Source organism: Zootoca vivipara, chromosome 9 (assembly GCF_965207765.1).
Source record: "Zootoca vivipara chromosome 9, rZooViv2.hap1.1, whole genome shotgun sequence".
In the NCBI taxonomy this organism is placed as follows: Eukaryota; Metazoa; Chordata; class Lepidosauria; order Squamata; family Lacertidae; genus Zootoca; species Zootoca vivipara.
Window position 1 is genome coordinate 68,831,834 of NC_142592.1, and position 26,687 is coordinate 68,858,520.

A 26,687-nucleotide genomic window follows, 5' to 3' on the forward strand; every position below is an offset into this window, starting at 1 on the left:
ACTGTCCTTCAGACCTTGTGGGGGCCAGACTATATATATATATATATATATATATATATATATATATATATATATATATATAGGGGGGGCTCCGGAGAGGCGCTGCTTTAAATGGGGGCGCTCGAGAGGGGCGCTCAGCCAACCGTGGCTCCTGTGTCTTGCGAATGGCAAGGGCTGGTGGCGGCAGCGGCGGAGGTGCGATGAGTAGTAATAATAATAATAATAATAATAATAATAATAATAATAATAATAATTTATTTATACCCCGCCCATCTGGCTGGGTTTCCCCAGCCACTCTGGGCGGCTTCCAACAGAAAATAAAATAATCGATTAAACATTAAAAGCCTCCCTAAACAGGGCTGCCTTCAGATGTCTTCTAAAAATCTGGTAGCTGTTTCTCTCTTTGACATCTGACGGGAGGGCATTCCACAGGGTGGGCGCCACTATCGAGAAGGCCCTCTGCCTGGTTCCCTGCAACTTGGCTTCTCGCAACGAGGGAACCGCCAGAAGGCCCTCAGTACTGGACCTCATTTTCCGGGCAGAACGATGGGTGTCCGGGCAGAATGATGAGTGGCGTGTGAAAGGGCTCCGGAGAGGGGCTGCTTAAAATGGCAGCTGCTTGAGTGCTCCTGCTGCTAACACCAACAAAGCCCAGCTCCCTTCCTCCTCTAGGCAGGGCGGGGAGAAGCCGGGAGGAGGGAGGGAGGGAGGAGGAGGCGCTGCCACGGTGTGTGTGAGGGAGGGGTGCAGAAATGGTGCAGCCCCAACGATTAGAATCAGATCCACATGGCAATTCCCGGACTGTCTGCGGGCCGGATCCAGAAGGCAATTGGGCTGGATCCAGCCCCCGGGCCTTAGTTTGCTGACCCATGGGTCAGGCTAAGAGCCAGGGACTGGCCCCTCAAGGTCACCCTGTCAGCTTCAAGGCCCAGTGGGGATCTGAATGCTGGTCTCTCCCAGGTCCTAGCCCAACACTCTCACCACTACACCACACTGAATCTCTCGCCTTTCGATGGATCTTAAAAGGGCGTCTTGTCCAGACTACGCCACGGTGGAGAGACACTCCTTTATTTATAGTGGTGCCTCGCTTAACGAATGCCCTGCTTAACAAAATTTCCGCTTAACGAAAGGATTTTTTGAGCGGAGCTTGCCTCGCTAGATGAATGCGTTTTACGAAAAATTCGTCTAGCGAATCGCGGTTTCCCATAGGAATGCATTGAAATTCAATTAATGCATTCCTATGGGGGGGAAATTCAAAAAAAATTCAATGCATTCCTATGGGATTCGCTAGACGAATTTTTCGCTATAAGAAAAGACTCGTGGAACGAATTAATTTCGTCTAGCGAAGCACCACTGTATTTCAACGAAGAGGGTTGGTGGGAAACTTCAAAGAGCATTTCTCCTCCTTTCCTGCTACATGACATTTCCAGATAAAATTTCCCCTTTAAAAAAAATATTATTATTCGTGGTGCTTGTGAGGAAACTCCCCCGAAGATGGAAAACTGGGAAAGGAGTATACATGAGGAGGCAAATGGTTTTATTTTGGGTCTTCATCGTCTGCATCTTTGAGGGGTTCAAAATAAGGTCTCCCAATTTAGGGAAGCAACATTATTGATAAGGTGTGAGAGCCAGAGAGTGGAGGAGATTCCTTCCCCGTCTCTCTGTGTAGGCTAGCTGGCTGGGTTATCCTTTGGTTTCTTGGGATGAAATGGGCCTCTGTCCCTCTTGTGTAGAGATCGGGGAATGCAGAGCTTAAGGCAAATACATTGGCTCTGGGAACATCGTACAAACTGGGCTTTTTTGATCAATACAGTCTGCGTCATCCCAGCAGAAGCCTGGAGTATCGCAATCGTTGAGAACTTCGCCACATTCTTCCGGTACTGGCCCAGGGATCAGGGTTGCATTGTTCCAGAAGCTGAAAAAAAAGGAGAGGCAGCCTTCATCAATCCAGATTGCAATCCTACTTTGGTTATGTTCTGTACACCTAACAAAAATGCCCAGCACACCTGATACTCTGTCCTGCCTCTGTGTCCAACTACTTTCCAACTACCACACCTTTGTCCAGTTCTGGGTACCACAACTTAAGGAAGGGTTTGACATGTGCAGACGAGGGGAGGCAAGATGACCAAGGGTCCAGAAACTAAGCCCTATGAGGAACAGTTGAAGGAGCTGGGTATGTTTAGCCTGGAAAAGAGGCATGGGCGTACCCAGGATCAAAACGGGGGGGGCAAGCCATGGTCGTTTGGGGCGGGGCCAAGGCACGGGAGGGGAGGGACCACAAAGTGGGTGGAAACGTGGGCGGGGCTGCAAGGCCAGCAGGCCTGACGACACCACAATCCTCCCAAAGAAGTGCAAACAGACCAGAAATGCAGCCTCCACACACACACCCCCGCTTAGCTCGCCGGCAGGTTCCTCTGACCGGCGCTTGTGCTGCTCCCAGGGCTGGATCGCTGCCCCATAGCCAGCGGCCGGTGCCTCTTCCCCGGGAGCTACGATGGCGAGCTGCGCCATCATTCCCTTGGCTGCTCATTCCAAATGCGGGCATCAAGGGTCCGCTGCGTGGGGAAGGGAGGGAGAGAGGGAGGAGTGATGGGGAGAGTAAGCCACAAGAAGCCTCCCTCGGCGGGGAAGGGGGAAAGATATCCAAGGGGGAGCCTCCCTCCCTCGGCTCTGCTGCTCATGCAAATACCTCCCAAGACTCCAGCCAATCACCTCTCGGGATGCTCAATTAATCCCTGGCTGGTGGCGGCAGAGAGAAGGGCGCCTGGCGGAGCGCCCCGCTTCGCCTCCTGCCATTCGAGGGGCGTGAGCGACTGCACTTGCCTGGCCCAGCTCGGCTCCTGGAGCCGCGGCGAGCGCTGCTTCCAAGCGCAGCCTTTGCTCGCCGCACCGTGCTCCGCAGCCTTGCTAGGAGTTTGTTTCCAAGGCAGGCTCGCACTTGCTCCAGAGTCGTCTCTCTTTCCCGCTTCGAGGGAAACGGGCAGCAAAGTCTCCGGCTGAGCGCGGGGCAGACGTTTGAGCGAGAGGGGGTGGCAGGGCGGGCAAGGGCGAGGCAAGGCACGGCCGCAGTCACAACGGCTCCGAGGCGTTGCTGCAGGGGCTGAGCAGCCGCGGCTGCAGCGGCCGCCTTGTGCTTCTCGAGGAGCCGCGTGATCTTCTATATATATATATATATATATATATATATATATATATATATATATATATATAGCTTCTGGGGGGCAGCTGCCCCCCCTGCCCCATCCTGGGTACGCCCATGAAAAGAGAAGACTGAGACGAGATAGGCTAGCCAGCCTCCAATCAGGGCCGTCTTAAGCATATCCGGTGCCGTGGTGCAAAGATCCCTATGATGCCCCCCCTTTCCTTTTTTTTTTAGGGCTGGAGGAGGCGGGCAGCAGCTGGAGGGCAGCTCCTCCGGCAGGGAAGAGGCAGAGGCTGGCCGCAGCGCCTCCTGGCTCAGCTGGCTGCTTCATGCCGTGGTGGCCACGGCAGGCAACACACAGAGCGAGTGGGCCTGTGCTGAGTGAGCGAGGGCGCATGCGCTGCTCCCGCTGAGCGTCGGCTCGTTTTTCCCCCCTTTTAGCCTTCTGGCGCCCCGCAGAATTCAGCGCCTGCAGGCTAAAAGGGAAAAAAACTGACCCAACGCTCGGCGGGAGTGGCGCACGCACCCTCGCTCACTCAGCGCACTCGTTTGGTGTTCCCCGGACTCTCGCCTGCCACCCTCCAGAACTTGGCACTAGCCTCAATGGGTAAAACGGCCCTGCCTCCAATATCTCAAGGGCTGTCACATAGAAGAGGGAGCAAGCTTGTTTTCTCCTGCTCTGGAGGGGAGGACTCAATCCAAGGGCTTCAAGCTACAAGAAAGGAGACTTCGACTAAACATCAGGAAAAAACTTTCTGACAGCTGGAGCTGTTTGACAGGGGAACGGTCTCTCTTGGGAGGTTGTGAACTCTCCTTACTTGGAGGTTTTTATGCCAATATAGAAAATGGGGTGTGTGTGCATGGTTTTTGCTGCCCAACTCCCCAAGTCCATGATCGGTCAGAGATGAATGGATGGAGACAACATCCAGTGAAAGAAAGAAGTTCTTTATTTCTGTTGCAACAAAGTTCCCTCCCCTGTTTGCAAGGAAGTGAGAGAGACCCCAAATAAAATGTGCAAGCCCCTTTTAAGACTTTTGAAATTGCACACCCCTTAGCCAAAGACCACATCGAAAGCATCATATATACATTACAGGAAGCCGTCTACACAGAAATGTGAATACTTGGCTTCTCTCCTGTCTGCCAGGATACCTGATAAGGTCTTTCTGATTTCCTTGCCTGGGTAGCCATTCCTCTAAGATGGAAAATCATTTAGTTCCTGAATATCTTATTTACATCCTTATACGCGTGTGGCGTGTGGTCTAAACTGCAGAGCCTAGGGTTGCCGATCAGAAGGTCGGCGGTTCGAATCCCTGTGACGGGGTGAGCTCCGGTTGCTCGGTCCCTGCTCCTAGCAGTTCGAAAGCACATCAAAGTGCAAGTAGATAAATAGGTACCGCTCCAAGTGGGAAGGTAAACGGCGTTTCCGTGTGTTGCTCTGGTTCGCCAGAGGCGGCTTAGTCATGCTGGCCACATGACCTGGAAGCTGTACGCTGGCTCCCTCGGCCAATAAAGCGAGATGAGCGCCACAACCCCAGAGTTGTTCGTGACTGGGCCTAACGGTCAGGGGTCCCTTTACCTCTACCTCAGCTTAACAGATACCTGCCAGAGTGGATTTGCGGGGAAGGGTAAGCCCCACTACATTCCAGGAAGTTTTGTTAATGGGATTTGCAAGTGAAAAGACAATCGGAAAGCTTTTCCCATCTCCTTCTTCCTTGCGGAGAAATATCTGAGGCCCTTTGGGGAGAGTTCAAATGGCTTCAGGATTGCCCTCCTGTACTATTTCAGACATGTGGCTTACCTGCTTATGTACGGTATGTGTGTTTGCCTTGCGCATTCATGAGCATTTATTCTATATTAGAGACCTTAGAATTCTTAGAACAAAGCAGAGGTTGGATGGCCACCCCTCGCGGAAGCTTTCGCTGAGATTCCTGCATTGCGGATCTCAGAGTAGCAGATCTCAGAGCGGCTCTCAACATAAGATTACAATATAAAAAACCACAAAATACATAATAAAAATAAGAGGAACAACAAACAAACCAATAATCCTCCCCCCCCCCCAAACACATTTAAAACGGCAGTGGAGGTTAATCGGCCAAAGGCCTGGTTAAAGATGATTGTTTTCACCTGGCACCAAAAAAATGCAATGAAGCTGCCAGGCGAACCTCCCTGGGGAGAGCGTCCCACAGACAGGGAGCCACCACAGAAAAGGCCCCACTCTCGTGTTACCAACCTCTGGAACATTTGTGGAGGAGGCACACGAAGAGGGGCCTCAGAAGTTGATCTCAGGGTCCGGGTAGGTTCCTATGGAAAGAGGTGGTTCTTGAGGTTTTGTGCTCCTGAGCCGCTTAAGGCTTTATGGGTCAAAACCAGCACTTTGAATTGGTCCCGGAAACTAATCGGCAGATTAAAACTCGCTTCCATCTTCCAAGCACCTTGTGTAGTAGGCCTATCCAAACAGGGATGCCTAGAATGGCTGGTGAATTGCGCTGCGAAATTCGGAGAAGACCAAAATTTGAAGCGCGATTGTGTTTCTGTCTGTGCATTGACTGGAGGTGTGAACAAGGTAGCTTCTCAGAGGTCCTCTGGCTGGGTTGGGGTGGGACCAACTCCCATCTCTTGCCGGGGCTCAATTAGTGCCAGCGCCTTCTGTCAAGAGTTTGGGTGTAACCTTCGACGCCTCCCTTTCCATGGAGGCGCAGGTTGCATCCACAGCAAAGGTGGCATTTTCCATCTCCGCCGTATCAAGCAATTGGTCCCTTACCTCTCTCGCCCTGATCTGGCCACAGTGATCCATGCGACGGTCACCTCCAGGCTTGATTATTGTAACTCGCTCTACGCGGGGCTGCCCTTGAAGCTGACCCAGAAACTCCAGCGGGTGCAGAATGCCGCGCGAGGCTCCTTACGGGGTCCCAGCCGTAGGATCACATTCATCCAGTGCTTTACCAGCTGCACTGGCTCCAGTACAGGATCAGGTTTAAGGTGCTGGTTTTGCCCTATGCGGCTTGGGACCCTTGTACCTACGGGACCGCCTTTCCTGGTATGCCCTGCGGAGGACCTTAAGGTCCACAAATAACAATATTCTGGAGATCCTGAGCCATAAGGTGGCTAGATTGGCCTCTACTAGGGCCAGGGCCTTTTCAGTATTGGCCCCAACTTGGTGGAATGCTCTTTCACAGGAGACCAGGACCCTGCGGGATTTGTCATCTTTCCGCAGGGTCTGCAAGACAGAGCTGTTCCACCTGGCCTTTGGGTTGGACTTAGTCTGACCCCTGTGTTTTCCTCCCTCGTGCCTTGGATTTATGGACTACTTAAAATGAGGCTGCATTTTAAATTTTAATACTGTATTTTAATCTGTATTTTAATTAATTGCTTTTTATGTTTTATTGTAATTTTATTGGTGTGAGCCGCCCTGAGCCCGGTTTTGACTGGGGAGGGCGGGGTATAAATATTATTATTATTATTATTATTATTATTATTATTATTATTATTATTATTTTCATCAGAATGCCAAGAGAACCTCGTTTTCCGAGTCTGCCCTATTCCCGCTTCTTCAGACTTCTTGTAGTAGGGGAAAGGCAGGCTTCCATAAGCTGCTTTCAGCATGGGAAGGAGAAAACACCCAGGGGTTCCTTTACAGTAGAGGCTTCCCCAGACACTTGCCTTTGATTTTTATGGTACGGTGTCCCATCAATCCACTTCCAGCCGCTCTCGTACTTTCTGAGCCCAATCCACACTCCATGACTCGACTCCCTGGCAATCGACTCAATGAAAAGCTGCAAGAGAGGCAAACAGAAGGCCTGACTGGGACGACTGATCATCAATTTTCTGGCAGAAAGCTCACACAGGAGTGGGAAAGCTGTGTTATACTGAGCCATGCCAGTCCATTGTTTCAGGAAGGTAACGTTCCCAGCCCTGCCTAAAGATGCCGTCAGGGAATGAACCGGGCATATTTAGTTTGCAAGGTATGTTCTCTACCAATTGATCTACTCCCCGTGCCACGCAAGGTCAGCTGAATCCCCGGCTTTATTGAGCATGCGTTCGGATTTGTCCAGTGGCATAGTGTGGGGGGGCGGGGGGGGCAAAATTATTAGGGATGCAAAATATCAACGCCTGGTGCTGCTGCAATGCACCTGTGCTCTTATAGAATCATAGAATCATAGAGTTGGAAGAGACCACAAGGGCCATCCAGTCCAACCCCCTGCCAAGCAGGAAACACCATCAAAGCATTCCTGACAGATGGCTGTCAAGCCTCTGCTTAAAGACCTCCAAAGAAGGAGACTCCACCACACTCCTTGGCAGCAAATTCCACTGCCGAACAGCTCTTACTGTCAGGAAGTTCTTCCTAATGTTTAGGTGGAATTTTCTTTCTTGTAGTTTGAATCCGTTGCTCCGTGTCCGCTTCTCTGGAGCAGCAGAAAACAACCTTTCTCCCTCCTCTATATGACATCCTTTTATATATTTGAACATGGTTATCATATCACCCCTTAACCTTCTCTTCTCCAGGCTAAACATACCCAGCTCCCTAAGCCGTTCCTCATAAGGCATCGTTTCCAGGCCTTTGACCATTTTGGTTGCCCTCTAAAATGGTTGCTGGACTTCGTTGCTGGACTTTGTTGAAAACGGCTTCTCCATGAGCACCAGGAAGCGGACCTCTCCAGACCACCAGAACGATTCTTCTTTTCTTATCTCTGTGGCTGCGATCTCTTGGGTGCCGTGGGTGCCGTTAGGCAGCCGATTGCGTGAACGTACTCTGTTTCCCTCCCTACCCCCGGGCTCTGGCAACCCACGCTACGCCACTGGATTTGTCTGCAGGATAGCAAGTCTGTTCCCACCCAAATCTGCGAACCAGCCAGAAACTGACCAGCACTTGGCTGTGATGGTTGAGGGTCTATTTTAGCCTGCTGTGGGCTTGAAACACTTCGGCAAAGCGATGGCCTTCCTTCATTGAATGGCGCTAACAGGGCTCTGCATTTATTTATTTTTTAATGAAAGCCAGATAAAGCAGCAGAGGAAGGTAGTCGAGTATAGATCCCTAGCTAACAGGACCGGTGGTCAGGGATGATGGGAATTGTAGTCCAAAACATCTGGAGGGCCGAAGTTTGGGGATGCCTGGGGTAAAGTAACTGCCTTTTGGTTCCAGAAGGTACAGCTGCTATTGGTTCATTTTAGCTACTGTATTTGGATCCTCTGTCTTATTGGTTTCCTCCAAAAGGCAGCACTGCGATTGCCTGATATTGTTCGCTCCAAAATGTATCCCTTTCTAGCTAGTCCCCCGTCCCTATAAATGTAGCTTTCCTCTCCTCAGAGCTCAGTCTTGTTCGCTTGAATAAAGAAGTGTTACTAGAGAACTGTCTCCAGCATATGAAGTCAAGAGGGCTGAAATCACGAACCCCACGTCACAACACCCATATTTTCTCCTCCCCTCCATTCCGCCCTCCTTCCCTCGGGCAACCCCCCGCCAAGCCGGGTACCCCTCTCCTCTCCTGGGTTGCCTCCTGGCTTTTGGCACCATTTCTGAGTGTGTTTGAGCCGGGGCAGCCAAGGAGAGGCAGGCAGGCACTCGGGAGCGATGGCTGGCCACTAGGAGTGGGCGAACGGGCAGTGGGTGAGCAGGCAGAAACTTCTTGCATGTGGGTATTATTTCCGCAAGGTGTAGAGCATTTCTGCAAATGAGCGTCACAGGAGCGTATTGACTTTGGAACAAACTTAGAATCATAGAATCATAGAATCATAGAATCATAGAGTTGGAAGAGACCACAAGGGCCATCCAGTCCAACCCCCTGCCAAGCAGGAAACACCATCAAAGCATTCCTGACAGATGGCTGTCAAGCCTCTGCTTAAAGACCTCCAAAGAAGGAGACTCCACCACACTCCTTGGCAGCAAATTCCACTGCCGAACAGCTCTTACTGTCAGGAAGTTCTTCCTAATGTTTAGGTGGAATTTTCTTTCTTGTAGTTTGAATCCGTTGCTCCGTGTCCGCTTCTCTGGAGCAGCAGAAAACAACCTTTCTCCCTCCTTTATATGACATCCTTTTATATATTTGAACATGGTTATCATATCACCCCTTAACCTTCTCTTCTCCAGGCTAAACATACCCAGCTCCCTAAGCCGTTCCTCATAAGGCATCGTTTCCAGGCCTTTGACCATTTTGGTTGCCCTCTTCTGGACACGTTCCAGCTTATCAGTATCCTTCTTGAACTGTGGTGCCCAGAACTGGACACAATACTCCAGGTGAGGTCTGACCAGAGCAGAATACAGTGGTACTATTACTTCCCTTGATCTAGATGCTATACTCCTATTGATGCAGCCCAGAATTGCATTGGCTTTTTTAGCTGCTGCATCACACTGCTGACTCATGTCAAGTTTGTGGTCAACCAAAACTCCTAGATCCTTTTCACATGTACTGCTCTCAAGCCAGGTGTCTCCCATCCTGTATCTGTGCCTTTCATTTTTTTTGCCCAAGTGTAGCACTTTACATTTCTCCTTGTTAAAATTCATCTTGTTTGCTTTGGCCCAGTTGTCTAATCTGTTAAGGTCATTCTGAAGTGTGATCCTGTCCTCTGGGGTGTTAGCCACCCCTCCCAACTTGGTGTCATCTGCAAACTTGCTCAGGATTCCCTCAAGCCCATCATCCAAGTCATTGATAAAGATGTTGAACAAGACTGGGCCCAAGACAGAACCCTGTGGCACCCCACTAGTCACTACTCTCCAGGATGAGGAGGAGCCATTGATGAGCACCCTTTGGGTTCGGTCAGTAATCCAGCTACAAATCCACTGAATGGTAGCATTGTCTAGCCCACATTTTACCAGCTTCTTTACAAGAATATCATGGGGCACCTTGTCAAAGGCCTTGCTGAAATCAAGATAGGCTACATCCACAGCGTTCCCTTCATCTACCAGGCTTGTAATTCTGTCAAAAAATGAGATCAGATTAGTCTGACATGACTTATTTTTCAGGAACCCATGCTGACTTTTAGTGATCACAGAGTTTCTTTCTAGGTGCTCACAGACTGTTTGCTTAATGATCTGCTCTAGAATCTTTCCTGGTATTGATGTCAGGCTGACTGGGCGGTAATTGTTTGGGTCCTCTCTTTTCCCCTTTTTGAAAATAGGGACAACATTTGCCCTCCTCCAGTCTGCTGGAACTTCGCCTGTTCTCCAGGAATTTTCAAAGATTATTGCCAGTGGTTCTGAAATCACCTCTGCCAGTTCTTTTAATACTCTTGGATGTAGTTCATCTGGCCCTGGAGACTTGAATACATCTAAACTAGCCAAGTATTCTTGTACTACCTCCTTACTTATTCTGGGCTGTGTTTCCCCTGCTGAATCATCTGCTCCATATTCTTCAGGTCGGGCGTTGTTTTCTTTCTTGGAGAAGACTGAGGCAAAGAAGGCATTGAGGAGTTCTGCCCTTTCTCTGTCCCCTGTTTGCATTTCACCATCTTCTCCTCTGAGTGACCCCACTGTTTCCTTGTTTTTCCTTTTGCTACGGACATACCCATAAAAGCCCTTTTTGTTGCTTTTAACCTCTCTGGCGAGCCTGAGTTCATTCTGTGCTTTAGCTTTTCTGACTTTGTCTCTACACGTGCTGGCTATATGTTTGAATTCCTCTCTGGAGATTTCCCCCCTTTTCCATTTTTTGTACATATCCCTTTTAAATCTTAACTCAGTCAAAAGTTCTTTAGATAGCCAGCCTGGCTTCTTTAGGCACCTTCCATGTTTCCGTCTCATTGGTATTGCCTGAAGTTGTGCTTTTAATATCTCCCTTTTAACAAACTCCCAACCATCATGAACTCCCTTCCCTTTTAGTATTACTGTCCATGGGATTTCACCCAGCGTTTCCCTAAGTTTTCTGAAGTCGGCTTTCTTAAAGTCTAGAATTTGGACCTTAGTATGCTTGGTTGCTCCTTTCCGCTGGATAATAAACTCCAGAAGAGCATGGTCACTCCCACCTAATGATCCTGCCACTTCTACCCCACTAACCAAGTCATCACTATTGGTTAGGACCAGATCTAAAATGGCTGATCCTCTTGTTGCTTCTCCCACTTTCTGGACAATGAAGTTGTCTGCAAGGCCAGTGAGGAATCTGTTCGACCTTATGCTCTTGGCTGAGTTTGACATCCAACAAATATCAGGATAGTTGAAATCCCCCATTACTACTATCTCACTTCCTTTGGAATGCTTGGCCATCTGTTCCAGGAAGGCATCATCTGTGTCCTCAGTTTGGCTTGGGGATCTATAGTAAACTCCCACAATGAGATCACTGTTGTTTTTCTCTCCCTTAATTTTGACCCAGATACTCTCAATTTGGCTTTGAAGTTTTAAATCCTGGATCTCTTCACAGGTATACATATCCCTAACATATAAAGCTACTCCTCCTCCTTTCCTGTTTGGTCTATTTCTCTTAAATAGATTGTATCCCTCTATTACTACATTCCAGTCATGAGACTCATCCCACCAGGTTTCAGTGATGCCTATTATGTCATATTTAGTTTGCTGTACCAAGAGCTCAAGTTCATCTTGTTTATTTCCCATGCTCTGTGCATTAGTATACAGACATTGAAGACCGTTGATCATTCCCCCATGTCTCTTATTTAAGGATATTTTCGTCCCACCACTAGGTCTGCATGCTGCTTGCTCCATTTGGTCCTTGACATTTGGATGATCATCTTCAGCATTTGATAGACTCCTACCTTCAGGACCACTGTCTCCCTCCCCCACATAAGTCAGTTTAAAGCCCTCCTGATGAGGTTTTTGAGTTTTGTGGCAAAAACATTCCTCCCAACTTTTGTGAGGTGCAGTCCATCACTTGCCAGAAGTCCATCATCAAGAAACTGCAGACCGTGATCTAGGAATCCAAACCGTTCCTGTTTGCACCATTTGCGAAGCCAGTTGTTCACTTCCCCTATTTTTCCCTCTCTCCTTCCCCCTATGATCCTGGCATGTGTGATCTAGTTGAGATTCCTGCCTTGCCTTGCAGGGGGTTGGAACTAGACGGGCCCCGGGACACCCCCCCCCCCAGCTCTACGGCTCTAGGATTCTATAACAAATGTCCATTTGCAAAAACAACGGTTGACATTTGTCCACAGTGCCCTTAAAGCTGACCCAGAAACTCCAGCGGGTGCAGAATGCCGCGGCGAGGCTCCTTACAGGGTCCCGGCCGCGGGATCACATTCATCCAGTGCTTTACCAGCTGCACTGGCTCCCGGTGGAGTACAGGATCAGGTTTAAGGTGCTGGTTTTGACCTTTAAAGCCCTATGCGGCTTGGGACCCTCGTACCTACGGGACCGCCTCTCCTGGTATGCCCTGCGGAGGACCTTAAGGTCCAAAAATAACAATATTCTGGAGATCCCAAGCCATAAGGTGGCTAGATTGGCCTCTACTAGAGCCAGGGCCTTTTCAGTACTGGCCCCAACTTGGTGGAACACTCTTTCCCAGGAGACCAGGGCCCTGCGGGATTTGTCATCTTTCCGCAGGGCCTGCAAGACAGAGCTGTTCCGCCTGGCCTTTGGGTTAGACTCAGCCTGACCCCTGTGTTTTCCTCCCTCATGGCTTGGATTTATGGACTACTTGAAATGAGGCTGCACTTTAAATTTTAATACTGTATTTTAATCTGTATTTTAATTAATTGTTGTTATGTTTTATTGTAATTCTGTTGGTGTGAGCCGCCCTGAGCCCGGTTTTTGACTGGGGAGGGCGGGGTATAAATAAAAATTTATTATTATTATTATTATTATTATTATTATTATTATTATTTCCTGGGGAAAGCGAACATGTGGGCGAGGCCCCAGACTAGGATCACTGTCCTCAAACCTACCTCCTCGTCCTTCTGGGTAATGGTGGGCAGTATTGTCCCAATCTTCTCACATTCACTTACAGCGAATTCAAAAGCCATTGTGTGCGTGATTAGGTGAAAGAGTCTGCCATTGAAGGGCTGCCACCCGCTGTTGATCAGTTTAATTATGTTGTCTTGCGAGGTGAACCAGAAGCATGCGGAAGAGAGAGAAAGAAAGAGAGAGAGAGAGAGAGAAGGAGATGTGTTAGAAACCAGCCGGTCCATCTCTTTAGGGTCAGGGTCTTTGAATGAATGATGCCGATCCTCGTGTGTGTGTGTGTGTGTGTGTGTGTGTGTGTGTGTGTCAGTGTGTCAGTGTGTCAGTGCTTACCTTACTGTGCCAGCAGCCGGATTGGGAATAGTACCAGAAAACCATCCAAAGTTCCTTTGAGGGAGCCGATGTGGTGTAATGGTTGGAGTGTTGGGCTAGGGCCTGAGGTGAGAGAGCTGGGTTCGAATCCCCACGCAAACATGAAGCTCACGGGGCGACCTTGGAGTCAGAAGCCGCTTTTCTCGGCCTGGCCTACTTTGCAGGGTTGTTGTGAAGGTGAAAGGGGGAGGGGGAGGGTGAACCAAGTGCACCCCCTTGAGATAAAGGTGGCCTGTCAATCCAATGTACAAATAAATAAAACGAAATGCTAATGTATGGAATGTTTAAGTTATAGGTTTAATGCACGTCATACGTAATCCTTGTGTTACAAGAATTCTAAGGTCCTAAATACAGAGGTACCTCGACTTACGAACGACTCGACAACCGAATTTTTCGACTTGCGAATGGGGCAAATGGCCACACGCTTATGAATTTCTCGACATCCGAACGGAAACCATGGCGGTTTTAGATAGAGTTTTTCGACTTACGAATTTTTCCGTTTCCAATGCATTCCTATGGGAATTTTTCACGTTTCCAATGGCGCTTTTCGACTGACGAATTTTTCGACCTACGAAGGTGCCTTCGGAACGGATTAAATTTGTAAGTCAAAGCACCACTGTAGAAAACAAGCTTTTATAAATGTACGAGGCAAACACATACATAAGTGTATAAACCACATGTCTGAAATAGTACAGGAGAACAATCCTAAAGCCATTTTGACTCTCCCAAATTGACCTCAAATATTTCTCTGCAAGGAGGAAGGAAATGGGAAAGAAAGCCTCTCCATTGTCTTTTGCCTTCCTGACTTAAGGGACATATTTGTGTATGGATAGGGTGAGCCTGTGACCTGGACTCAGGAACTAAAGTATTTACCATCACAAAAGAATGTCCAGGCTGCCCAGGTAAAGCAATCAGTGACCATTATCAGGTATCCTGGCAGACAGGATTTCTGCTGTAGACCACCTCCTTCTGTAATGTATGTATGATGTGTGTTTTTTTTTGGGGGGGGGGGTGGTCTTTAGCTACAGGGTAGGCAATTTCAAAAGTCTATATCAGGGCTTGCGCACCATTGTTTGGGGTTCTCCTCCCTCCTGCGAGTGGTGAGTGGGGACCCTGTTGCAACAATTAACAAATAGCAGGCTATACATATACCGTACTATATAAACAACAACTATACATGCATACTATAGGATTTCTTGCCTGCTTATATTGCGATTTTGCCACCTGAAACAGCATTTGTATACCTTTTCTTTAATATAGTGGTAATAATAATAATAATAATAATAATTTATTATTTATACCCCGCCCATCTGGCTGGGTTTCCCCAGCCACTCTGGGCAGCTTCCAACAGAAAAATCAAACACAATAATCTATTAAACATTAAAAGCCTCCCTGAACAGGTTCTCAAACTTAATCCGTTCCAGAAGTCCGTTCCAAAACCAAAGCATTCCAAAACCAAGGCACGCTTTCCCATAGAAAGCAATGCAAAACAGATTAATCCGTTCCAGACTTTTAAAAACAACCCCTAAAGCAGCAATTTAACATGAATTTTACTATCTAACAAGACAATTGATCCATAAAATGAAAGCAATAAACGGTGTACTGCAGTCACACAACCAATCCATCTTTAGCTGAACTGGGTTCTACAAAACAGAAGCGTAACACTCAAAACGGAGCATGTTCGGCTTCCGAAAGAAGTTCGCAAACCGGAACACTTACTTCCGGGTTTGCAGTGTTTGGGTTCCAAGTTGTTTGAGTACCAAGGCGTTTGTGAACCAAGGTCCCACTGTATCATGTAAAAAACAACAACAACCCCTCAATCTTTCTTCATTCCTCCTGTGGGAGAACTTGTGAGCGCATGGTTAAGAGTGAACACGTATTTGTAACAAACACACATTATAACTCTAGCCATTGGTCCTAAACCAAATACACGTCATTGCTGGGTTGGCCTTCAGCAAGGGCAGCCAGAATTGAAGAAGGGGATAAATTCTCCCGTTCTGGAAATGGGGAGGGGGGGGGGAGAGAGAAGGCTTTCAGCGTGTCTCCCCCCCATTCTTCTGCAGCTGAGTCTCAGACAAACTTACCCATTGCAACATTCACCGCAGAAATCCTTGTATTGACTTCGCGTAGAAATGTCGCTAACTCCTCTGCCAGCTCCAGGATTTCTGTATCTAGAACAATTTGCAAAAGTGCAAGTCAGGGAGGTCTCGGGCAGCCAAGCATAAATATATATATAGAAAGGATCCCAGGTGTGTGACGACATGCCGATTGCGTTGGGTACAAGCAACGTGGCCTGCCTCTAGTAAGGAGAGTAATAAAGGTAAAGGGGCCCCTGACCATCAGGTCCAGTCATGTCCGACTCTGGGGTTGCGGTGCTCATCTCGCTCTATAGGCCGAGGGAGCCGGTGTTTGTCCGCAGACAGCTTCCGGGTCATGTGGCCAGCATGACAAAGCTGCTTCTGGCGAACCAGAGCAGCGCACGGAAACGCCGTTTACCTTCCCGCCGGAGCGGTCCCTATTTATCTCCTTGCACTTTGATGTGCTTTCGAACTGCTAGGTGGGCAGGAGCTGGGACCGAGCAACGGGAGCTCACCCCGTCGCAGGGATTCAAACCGCCGACCTTCTGATCAGCAAGCCCTAGACTCTGTGGTTTAACCCACAGCGCCACCCACACACACACCCCAAAAAATCCCCTGTGTCAAAACATAACAATTTGAACAACATCAAGCAACACGTAGGCTAATAATATATCACTGAGACTGAGCCTTTCCACAGTAAATGTCATATCCAAAATGCTGTCGAGAGTGAGCTGGAACATGGTGGAGCTACGCAGCAACACAGAAGTGAGATGGTACGTGGGCCAAACGTCACAAAAGGTTTCCCCAAGCACAACAGCAAACAGAACAGTTCTTCCGGGCTAATGAACTGTTCCAATGACAATTCTTCATCAGCTGGCGATGAAATGAAACCCATTACACATTCCAATACAATGCAGAGAATGATATGCATGCATTTGAACAACCAATAACCAAATTAATTGTCCCCAAAGGTACATAAAAAGGTACGCCAAACGGTTTAATCTGGCCCCTGTGGAAGTTTATTTCCTGGGGTAAAATCCCCCCCAAAAGCTCAATAACTTTGGGGGGGGGAATCGCTAAAAAAGCTCAGCAACTTCAATCCCCTAAAGAAATGGTCAACGACCTTGGTCGACCCTCACGCATCTTAATAATAATAATAATAATAATAATAATAATTCCAAGAATCCTTGGAAAAGACCCTGATGTTGGGAAAGATTGAGGGCACTAGGAGAAGGGGATGACAGAGGACGAGATAGTTGGACAGTGTTCTCGAAGCTACGAACATGAGTTTGACCAAACTGCGGGAGGCAGTGCAAGGCAGGAGTGCCTGGCATGCTATGGTCCATGGGGTCACGAAGAGTCGGACACGACTAAACGACTAAACAACAACAAATAATAATAATTTATTATTTATACCCCGCCCATCTGGGCTGGATTTCCCCAGCCACTCTGGGCGGCTTCCAACAAAATATTAAAACACAATAGTCTATTAAACATTAAAAGCTTCCCTAAACAGGGCTGCCTGTTATAATAATAATAGTTTATTTCCTTGATATCTGATGGGGGGGCGTTCCACAGGGCGGGTGCCACTACTGAGAAGGCCCTCTGCCTGGTTCCCTGTAGCTTTGCTTCTCGCAGGGAGGGAACCGCCAGGAGGCCCTTGGCACTGGATCTCAGTGTCCGGGCAGAACGATGGGGGTGGAGACGCTCCTTCGGGTCTACTGGGCCAAGGCCGTTTAGGGCTTTAAAGCACCAACACTTGTGCTTGGAAACGTACTGGGAGTCAATGTGGGTCTTTCAGGACCAGTGTTATATGGTCTCGGCGGCCACCACCCAGTCACCTGTCTAGCTGCCGCATTCTGGATTAGTTGTAGTTCATCAAATCTGGCCCTCTTTGAAAAAGGTTTGGGCACCCCTGCGTGTAGACAGAACCCTAGTAGCATTATAAAGGTGCAATGAATCACATCAAATTCGGTCCTGTGTGCCTTCCAACTACATGATCCTATTGACAAGCGGGGGCCCCTCTGCCCCCTCCCTTCAACCCACCTGCTGAGCCATGACACTAGAGGATGGGGGCAGTGGTTAGGGGCTGGGTGAGAGCGGCAGGTGGGCAGGTAGGCAGGTGTATGGGAAACCATGCGGAAGACATTGTGACGAGGAGATAGGATGGCATGTCTTAAGAGTTCTCCCCATAGCCGTGCCGCGCCCCAAACTTAGCTTCTGTGCGGATGTTTCTTTAAGGGAAGAGAGCTTGTTGACCACAAGTGTTGCCAATTAAAAGAAGGCTCTCTATTAAAAGGCAGGCATTTGGGATGGGAAGAGAGCCTGCCTGCTTGGAGGAGAACTGAGAGAGGTTGCATGTCCTCGCTACCCGGGGAGCAGATTGGGGACATTGAGTATGTATGTTTTGTTTTCTGTAATAAAGGTTCTTTGGTTCCCCTTCCACCTCCTCATTCCTTTTGTCCTGATATCTGATAAAAGAACCGCTGCCTTTGGCAGAACAGCAGGACGCAGGCATTCTCGCGGCAAGCCATCTCTTACCGTTCAACGCATCAAGGGTTTGATTGTGACTGACGAAAAACACCCGTATCGTCTTCATAGCGTCGATATTGTCCGATAGGTGTTCGATCTTTTGCTCATCTATTGTGGAGGAAGGCAGGAAAGACGGGCTGTATTAATACAGGCGTACCCCGGAGGGTGGGCAGCACAGAGAGGACATCAGGATTTATTTTTCTGTCAAGTTATTTTCCCACAGTTACGTTTTCACAACTGAAAACAAAAGTTAGCTCACATTTCTGTCGGATCTGGATTTATGCAGATACATTTTCACGAACCCTCTCTTTGAGATTCTTTGAATCTCTAGACTTCCCTCCCTACCCTTTTCTGGTTCCTTACGTAAGCAAAGTTCTGCTGCATTTCCATACTTAAACTTTCCCAATTATTATTTCCCTTAAAAGGTAAAGGGTAAAGGGACCCCTGACCATTAGGTCCAGTCATAGCTGCCAAGTTATCCCTTTTTTAAAGGGATTTCCCCTTATGCTGAATAGGCTTCCTCGTGAGAAAAGGGAAAACTTGGCGGCTATGGGTCCAGTCGTGACCGACTCTGGGGTTGCGGCGCTCATCTCGCATTATTGGCCGATGGAGCCGGCATACAGCTTCCAGGTCATGTGGTCAGCATGACAAAGCCGCTTCTGGCGAACCAGAGCAGCACATGAAAATGCCGTTTACCTTCCCGCTTGGAGTGGTACCTATTTATCTACTTGCACTTTGATGTGCTTTCGAACTGCTAGGTGGGCAGGAGCTGGGACCGAACAACGGGAGCTCACCCTGCCGGAGGGATTTGAACCGCCAATCTTCTGATCAGCAAGCCCTAGGTTCTGTGGTTTAACCCACAGCGCCACCTGCATCCCTAATTATTTCCCTTAATTTTATTTAATTTCCTGCTACTTGCAAGTGTTTACTTAAAATCCCGCCAATCTATCAACTTGTTTACAGTATTTTTGCACATAAACAATAAACGATTCCCACTCTTTTTAAAAAAAACGTCTCGTTGTTATAGTCCAGGAATGTCCAACTGGTCAACCGCAATTGACAGGTCGACCCTCGGGCTCATTTTCCTTCGTGGGGGGAAAAGGAGCATCTGGCCCCAGCCCCTATATTCACGCCCGATTTCAAGAACGGAAGATGGAGTTACGGCTGGCGGGATTACTTCTTCGAAACACAATAAAAAAATTCCTTCCAGTAGGACCTTAGAGACCAACTAAGTTGGTTATTGGTATGAGCTTTCATGTGCATGCACACTTCTTCAGATACCCCCCCCCCCCAAAAAAGTGGCAGAAGTATTTGCTGGTCAACAACCTTGGCTTGCCCCCCCCCAAAAGCTGAACAACTTCAGTTCCCCCTCCCTCAAAAAAAGAAAAGCGTAGATCACTGCTAGTTTATTTTTATCCGGGAGTAGAGAACAGTCTCTTGGGAGTTAGACGTCCCTGTCATAGTTTATGGGAGACATGTACAAAGTCCGTTTCGGGGGCTTAATTCAGTTTAATCCGGCTCCTGTGGCAGTTTATTTCCTGGGGTACAATCCTCAACAACTTCAATCCGAAAAAAGGTCAACAATTTAGTTGGCCCTTTGGTCAAGCCTCACGGCCCTTCACTTCACTTCATCATATCTGGCCCTCTTTGAAAAAAGTTTGGACACCACTGGTCTATGACATGGGTAGGCAAACTAAGGCCCGGGGCCCGGATCCGGACCAATTGCCTTCTCAATCCGGCCCGCGGACAGTCCGGGAATCAGCACGTTTTTACATGAGTAGAATGTGTGCTTTCATTTAAAATGCATCTCTGGGTTATTTGTGGGGCATAGGAATTCATTCATTTTCCCCCCTTCCCAAAATATATATAGTCTGGCCCCCACAAGGTCTGAGGGACAGTGGACCGGCCCCTTGCTGAAAAAGTTTGCTGACCCCTGTTGAGTCTATGGCAACGAGAGGACGTCACAATTAAACCGAAATAATGCAAGCACTTTGGGCTCCCTTAAGCCAAGGTGAATGAAGATGAAAAATCAGGGGTCCGGAAATATTTCCTGGTGGCTCCTTCACTGGGGTTTGCTAAGCACCCACAGCAGGCAACCATCTTTCTCGATGGGAGAGATTCAACAGCGGGGGTGGGGAGAAATGGGTCGGGCCGTCCCTAGAGAGATAGAGCACCCCTCCCCAATTCAATTCCTGGAGCCAAATCAGCCAGGAAGCCAAAGGCTGAATGCCCTTTATAGATCCTTCGGTAGATCATGAGAATTTTAATCTCAAGGTTGTGGGTTCGAGCCCCATGTTGGGCAAAAAGGTCCCTGCATTGCAGGGGGTTGGGCTAGATGACCCTCAGGGTCCCTTCCAACTTTGCAATTCTATGATTCCAGCCTTTTTTAAAAAAATATTAAATTAATTTTATTATTCACAAACAGAAAGAAAATGAAAAACATAGTTACAATTCATAAACCATATTTTACCAAACCCGAACTCATATATACCGGTAGTAATAAATAACTATAATTTGAACCCGTGTGGCTTCCCTCCACCACAACTCGACATCCTCTACTGCATACTCTTATTTGCCTTGTGTCCTTATAGTGATCATTTTATATCTATTAATAATTTCACCTCGAGCTAGTTCCCCTTTACATACCTATTCTATGCATATCAATGTGTTTTCTTTGGAACAGTATTTTTTTCATATATTCCTCAAAACATTGCCATTCCTTCCTTAGACTGATTAGATCGATTTCTGCCGTTAGTTTAGCTAATTCTATAAATTCACGTAATTTACTTATCCAATCTTCCTAGCAAGCAATAATCTGCCCGCAGCTGCGGCATGTAAGAACAACCTTTTCTTATCCTGTGGGATGTCTTTTCCTAAAATCCCTAATAAATACGCCAGCGGCTTCTCTTCTATCAAAATTTTAAACATCTTTTTTAATTCCCGGGGGACACATTTTCAGTAGGCTTTCCTTGATGGTAGTACAGGTGGTAAATCGAAATTCCATCCTCCTACTGTCTCCCACTGTCCTGTTGCATCTGAATTATATGGCCAACATCCTGGGCCCATTACATCATAACATCTTTTACTTCTTCGTCTTTCGGATCCCATTCTAGTAGTAAGTCATGAATTTCAGATAATAATTTCTTATTGGTTTTTAATAGAACAATTTGCAGTTAGGAGTCTTTTTTTCCGAAACCTAATTTTAAAAATCCCTATCAGCTGGCTATCAGCTCCATCTGGTACGCAGGCTGGGACCCTACCTGCCCGCAGACTGTCTCGGCCAGAGTGGTGCATGCTCTAGTTTTCTCCCGCTTGGACTACTGGAATGCGCTCTATGTGGGGCTACCTTTGAAGGTGACCCGGAAACTGCAATTAATCAGAATGCGGCAGCTAGACTGGTGACTGGGAGCGGCCGCCGAGACCATATAACACTGGTCCTGAAAGACCTGCATTGGCTCCCAGTACGTTTCCGAGCACAATTCAAAGTGTTGGTGCTGACCTTTAAAGCCCTAAATGGCCTTGGTCCAGTATACCTGAAGGAGCGTCTCCACCCCCATCGTTCTGCCTGGACACTGAGGTCCAGCTCCGAGGGCCTTCTGGCGGTTCCCTCACTGCGAGAAGTCAAGTTGCGGGGAACCAGGCAGAGGGCCTTCTCGGTGGTGGCGCCCACCCTGTGCAATGCCCTTCCATCAGATGTCAAAGAGAAAAACAGCTACCAGATTTTTAGAAGACATCTGAAGGCAGCCCTGTTTAGGGAGGCTTTTAATGTTTAATAGATTATTTTATTTCATTTTTCTGTTGGAAGCCGCCCAGAGTAGCTGGGGAAACCCAGCCAGATGGGCGGGGTATAAATAATATATTATTATTATTATTATTATTATTATTATTATTATTATTATTACATTACTGGAACCCATCAGTGAGGTAACTGCAGTTAAAAAAATAAATATGAAAAGTAATTGGGCAACCTATAATCGATTAAATGAAGAGCAAGGACATTTGAAATTAAAACGATTTTAGCCTTTTTCTTAAAGGTGCCCCCCCCCCGGCCTTGCCCCACGTTGGAGTAAAGTACGCTTATTCTAAACAGAGGTCAACTTACAGTTATGGTAGAGCACACCTGAGCCAATTATCATGAACAAACACAGCCAGAATATCCTCGTTGCTCCCTTTTTAATTTTCTGGATAGCATCCTTTTTATCTAAAGGGAAGAGAGGGAATGGAAATTGAGCCGGGGCCCCCAGTAGCAAACGTGCCCCTCTCATCAGTTTGGCAAGGCTTTCAGAGACAGCGTGGAGCAGTGGTTACAGCACTGGGCGAGGACTTGGATGAGACCAGGGTTTGAATCCCCACTTGGCCGTGAACTTCGCTGGGTGACCTGGGAAGGGCAATGGCCTGCTCTCAGTCTCACAGGGTCATTGTGCAGATTAAATGCATAGCAGGAGTAGGTCCAGCTCCAAGGAGGGCCTTCTGGCGGTTCCCTCCCTGCAAGAAGCGAGGTTACAGGGAACCAGGCAGAGGGCCTTCTCGGTGGTGGCACCTGCCCTGTGGAACGCCCTCCCACCAGATGTCAAGGAAATAAACAACTATCTGACTTTTAGAAGACATCTGAAGGCAGCCCTGTTTAGGGAAGTTTTTAAAGTTTGATGTTGTTTTTAATATCCTTTTGGAAGCTGCCCAAAGTGGATGGGTATAAATAATAAATAATAAATGGTGCTGATGGTGCTGATAATGATGGACGACCCCTTGAGCTCCTTGAAGAAAAAGCTGGGGGCATAAATGCAATGAATGAATTAAATATCCCGTGGCAGACCATGTAAATGAGGAAGAGACAGCCAGCTTCCAGGGCCGGATTTCGGTTTGATGAGGCCCTCAGCTCCTGAAGGTAACGGGGCCCATTGTATGTCCAGCTGTCCTTTGTCAACAACAAATTGTCACTGTTTTTTTGTGTTGAATATATGCTATATGGTAATTGATGGACCTCAAGCCATTTGCCCATGTTGCCTTACATGCCATGTTGCCATGCAACCAGATTCCATGCAGAATGTAGGCACCCTATATATAGAAAGGAGCAAACCAGGGATATTTTAGGGAGCAGGCTAGCAGGCGGGACCCATGACTTGCATCATAGGAGCCTACGCAACACAAAACACTGTTGCTGTATGTAGGTTTTATTCTATTTGTTTTTTTATCTTCTATTTTGGAAATGTACATCCAGTGGTTTTTTTCCTTTAATTTTTTTTTGGGGGGGGGGGCCCTCCAAGAGAGTGGAGCCCTAAGTTTAGCTTATACGTAAATCCGGCACGGCCAGCTTCTAAGACCTAGGCTCTGTTGCAGGGCAACTGGTCAGGAGCGGCCGTAGAGACAGTGTCAGAGAACACTCTGAAGACGAGGATTGGGGAAGGCAGGGAGATCGGCGTCTAACAGAAGAGGAGGGGGACTATTCGCCCCCCCCCCTGCTTTCAGCGTTTCCAGAAGCAGAGAGACAGGCAGACACAGAGCTACCCAGCTTTGAGATTGTTAAAAGAGAAGCAGCAGAGGAGGGACGTCCAGTTGGCGCGCTTCTTGCTGCGGAAGTGGGCGGGGGGGGGGGGAGGGGAGAGAGAGGAGTCAGAGCGAGCAACTCTGATCCATGCAGAGAGATGCCGATCTGTGTTCACAGCATGATGCTGTCATAAAAAGACTACCCATCGACCAGATGCTGCTCATTAATTCTTATCGGTGAACTACAAGAGGGAGAGGGGGGACTCCCATATTTGGCAGGTAGGCAGAGTGGGCTGAATCCACTTCTCAGTGCAAACCAACCTACTTTCCGTTTCCTGAATCGATACCAGGGCCGTCTTAACCATAGGCGCCAGAGGTGTGGGTTACCTGGGCGCTGGGCTCTCAGGGGCGCCAGGCTAAGAGCCGGGGCCTGAGAGTTGGAGTATGGGGAAGAGCCTGCCCGTCGGTCGGAGCGCCGCGACGGGCTCTTCTGCTGCGCGTGGCTCTGTGTCACGAGTTCGGGGGCGAGCGAGCCAGCTGGCTCTGCCGTCGTGCACGCCTGGGATTGGCGTAGGGCCGTAGAGAGGCCCGCCCAGCGCACGCTCCTTACACCAAGAGGCACCCGGTTTTGCTCAGTCACCGACGCCTCGGGCTGGTTTATTGCGCTGGGCTCCTTATGTTTCCTGTTTTCTTTCCCTGAGCAGTGATAAGCATGGTGTCAGAGCTCCCTAAAAAAAAGTTGACAACCCTGGGCAACCGGGTGGGGGGGGGCGCCGGGCAGATCTTTGCACCCTGGCGCCACATATGCTTAAGACAGCCCTGATCGATACACAAACCGAAAGGTATTTAATGCTGTATCATGTTTTTAATAGTCAGTTGGGAGCCGCCCAGAGTGGCTGGGGAAACCCAGACAGATGGGCGGGGTATAAATAATAATTTATTATTATTATTATTATTATTATTATTATTATTATTATTATTAAAGGTAAAGGGACCCCTGACCATTAGGTCCAGTCGTGACCGACTCTGGGGTTGCGCGCTCATCTTGCATTATTGGCCGAGGGAGCCGGCGTACAGCTTCCAGGTCATGTGGCCAGCATGACTAAGACGCTTCTGGTGAACCAGAGCAGCACATGGAAACGCTGTTTCCCTTCCCGCTGTAGCGGTTCCTATTTATCTACTTGCATTTTGACGTGCTTTCGAACTGCTAGGTTGGCAGGAGCTGGGACCAAGCAACGGGAGCTCACCCCGTCACAGGGATTCGAACCACCGACCTTCTGATCAGCAAGCCCTGGGCTCAGTGGTTTAACCACAGCGCCACCTGGGTCCCACGATTATTATTATTACGGTATTATTATTATTATTATTATTATTATTATTATTATTATTATCCTTTGAAAGGTGTATTTTCTGGATTTTGAGATGTATGTGAGAACGTGCATCTTGTGTAACATATGAAATAGATTCCATTCAAGGCAACCGCTTGCAAAAATGCAACTCTAAGATTCTTTGATTAGGTGCGCAGGATACAGACCTTGTAGATCTTGTTCTTCTTCTTCAGTTAATGGTTTTTCCTCTTCTCCCCCCTCTTCTCCCCCTTCTTTATCTTCTTTATTTTCTTTATTTTCTTTATTTTCTTTCTTATCTGCAAAATAATGGATGTGTTAGATGAGACCAGCAACACACACCAAAATTACAAGCAGTCAAGTAGTTCTGCCTTCTCTCTGTCACCCAATACCATTTCTCCGTTTTCTCCACGTCGAGCACCTAACGCGTGCTTGTTCTTCCTCTTCCATCAGACATAGCTGAGGAAACCTTTTATTATTTTTCACCTCTCTGAGCTCATTCTGAGCTTCAGCCAGCCTGACTGCCCCCCTGCAACTGTTGGCTGCTTGTGTAAATGCCTCCTTTGAAATCCCTCTTTTCTTCTATTTCTTATACATGGTGCTGAAGGAGCGCCTCCACACCCATCGTTCTGCCTGGACACTGAGGTCCAGCTCCGAGGGCCTTCTGGCAGTTCTCTCCCTGCAAGAAGCCAAGTTACAGGGAACCAGGCAGAGGGCCTTCTCGGTGGTGGTGCCCGCCCTGTGGAACGCCCTCCCTTCAGATGTCAAGGAAATAAACCACTACCTGATTTTTAGAAGACACCTGAAGGCAGCCCTGTTTAGGGAAGGTTTTTAATGTTTGATCTTTTATTGTGTTTTAAAAAATCCTGTTGGAAGCTGCCCCGAGTGGCTGGGGAAGTCCGGCCAGATAAGCGGGGTATAAACAAACAACAACAACTACTACTACTACTCCAAGGAAGGAGAGTCCACATCCTCCCGAGGGAGACTGTTCCACTTCTTTCTTCTTGGAATTGTCTGCATGTAGAATTTCAATATTTCTCCTTTCAGAATCTCCCATACATCTTGGGCTCCCTTCTCTCTGAGTATTTCTGACCACGGGATCTCACCCAGGAGCCCTTTCAGCTTTTTGAAACTGGCCTTCCTAAAGTCCAGAGTGCATGTCCGACTACACTCCGTTCTCCCTTTCCTCTGTATCATGAAACCTGGGAGAACAGGATCACTTCCATCGACATATTCCATCAGTTTCATAAGCCATTCCTCCTTAGTTGGCAAATCCTTTCTCTTTCTACTTTGGTGCCTATAAAGTTCTAGCTGCTGTTGTTGCGTACATATATAAACTAGCCACCTTCTTATCATTCCTGAAGTGGGACTATTGTCCTTTGTTCCTTCTCTTTGCTGCCTGATGCTAGAGAGAGAGGGAGCCATGTTGCAGTGCTCCGAGTGTGTTAATAATAATAATAATAATCTATATATATAAAAATGTAAAAATCGTGAAACTGCGTTCTACACTTTTCTCCGTAACCGCTTGACCGATCGTCCTGAAATTTTGACACAACGATCCAGGCCACTCCCCGAGCGTTGTTGGGGGCAAAAATCCCTCAAATCACACACCTGGGCAGGTGTAGACCTGGTTTTCCACCAAGTCAAACAGCGCCCTCAAGTGGCGTAGTACCCTCCTCCACCCCCTCCCTTCCTGTGAAATGTAAGCCACACCCACAAACCAAATGACATCATCAACCAAGCAACTGAAACCACCAAGGCGGCCATTATCAGACAGACTAGGCCGCTTTCCAGACTAGGCCAAGTGGAGGTAGGGGGGTGAATAGAGGGCAGGGATAAGTAATGGGTCAGAACAGGGTGGGGGGGGGAGACACAGGGATGAAACCTGCCCTCTCCAC

At 48.0% G+C, this 26,687-nt stretch overlaps 1 protein-coding gene across 1 annotated transcript; it reads right to left on the reverse strand.

Annotated features, from left to right (window-relative positions):
- Nucleotides 1-1,752: 1,752 nt before the first annotated feature.
- On the reverse strand, nucleotides 1,753-22,975 carry LOC148684686 (C-type lectin domain family 4 member E-like). Its single transcript, XM_088651918.1, has 7 exons — nucleotides 22,969-22,975; nucleotides 22,062-22,160; nucleotides 17,969-18,067; nucleotides 15,434-15,520; nucleotides 12,962-13,113; nucleotides 6,803-6,915; nucleotides 1,753-1,915 (listed from the first exon to the last, which is right to left on the reverse strand). The coding sequence occupies exons 1-7, from the start codon at nucleotides 22,973-22,975 to the stop codon at nucleotides 1,753-1,755; spliced, it is 720 nt and encodes a 239-aa protein (XP_088508044.1).
- Between the last annotated feature and the right edge of the window lie 3,712 nt (nucleotides 22,976-26,687).

Bases quoted from the DNA above. Each gene is read 5' to 3' on its own strand.
- LOC148684686 (XM_088651918.1), bottom strand. The intron at 18,068-22,061 runs GTAAGTTGACCT...CCTCCACAATAG, and splicing joins AGGTGTGCTCTACCATAACT to ATGAGCAAAAGATCGAACAC. The intron at 13,114-15,433 runs GTAAGTTTGTCT...TCACCTCGCAAG, and splicing joins TGCGGTGAATGTTGCAATGG to ACAACATAATTAAACTGATC.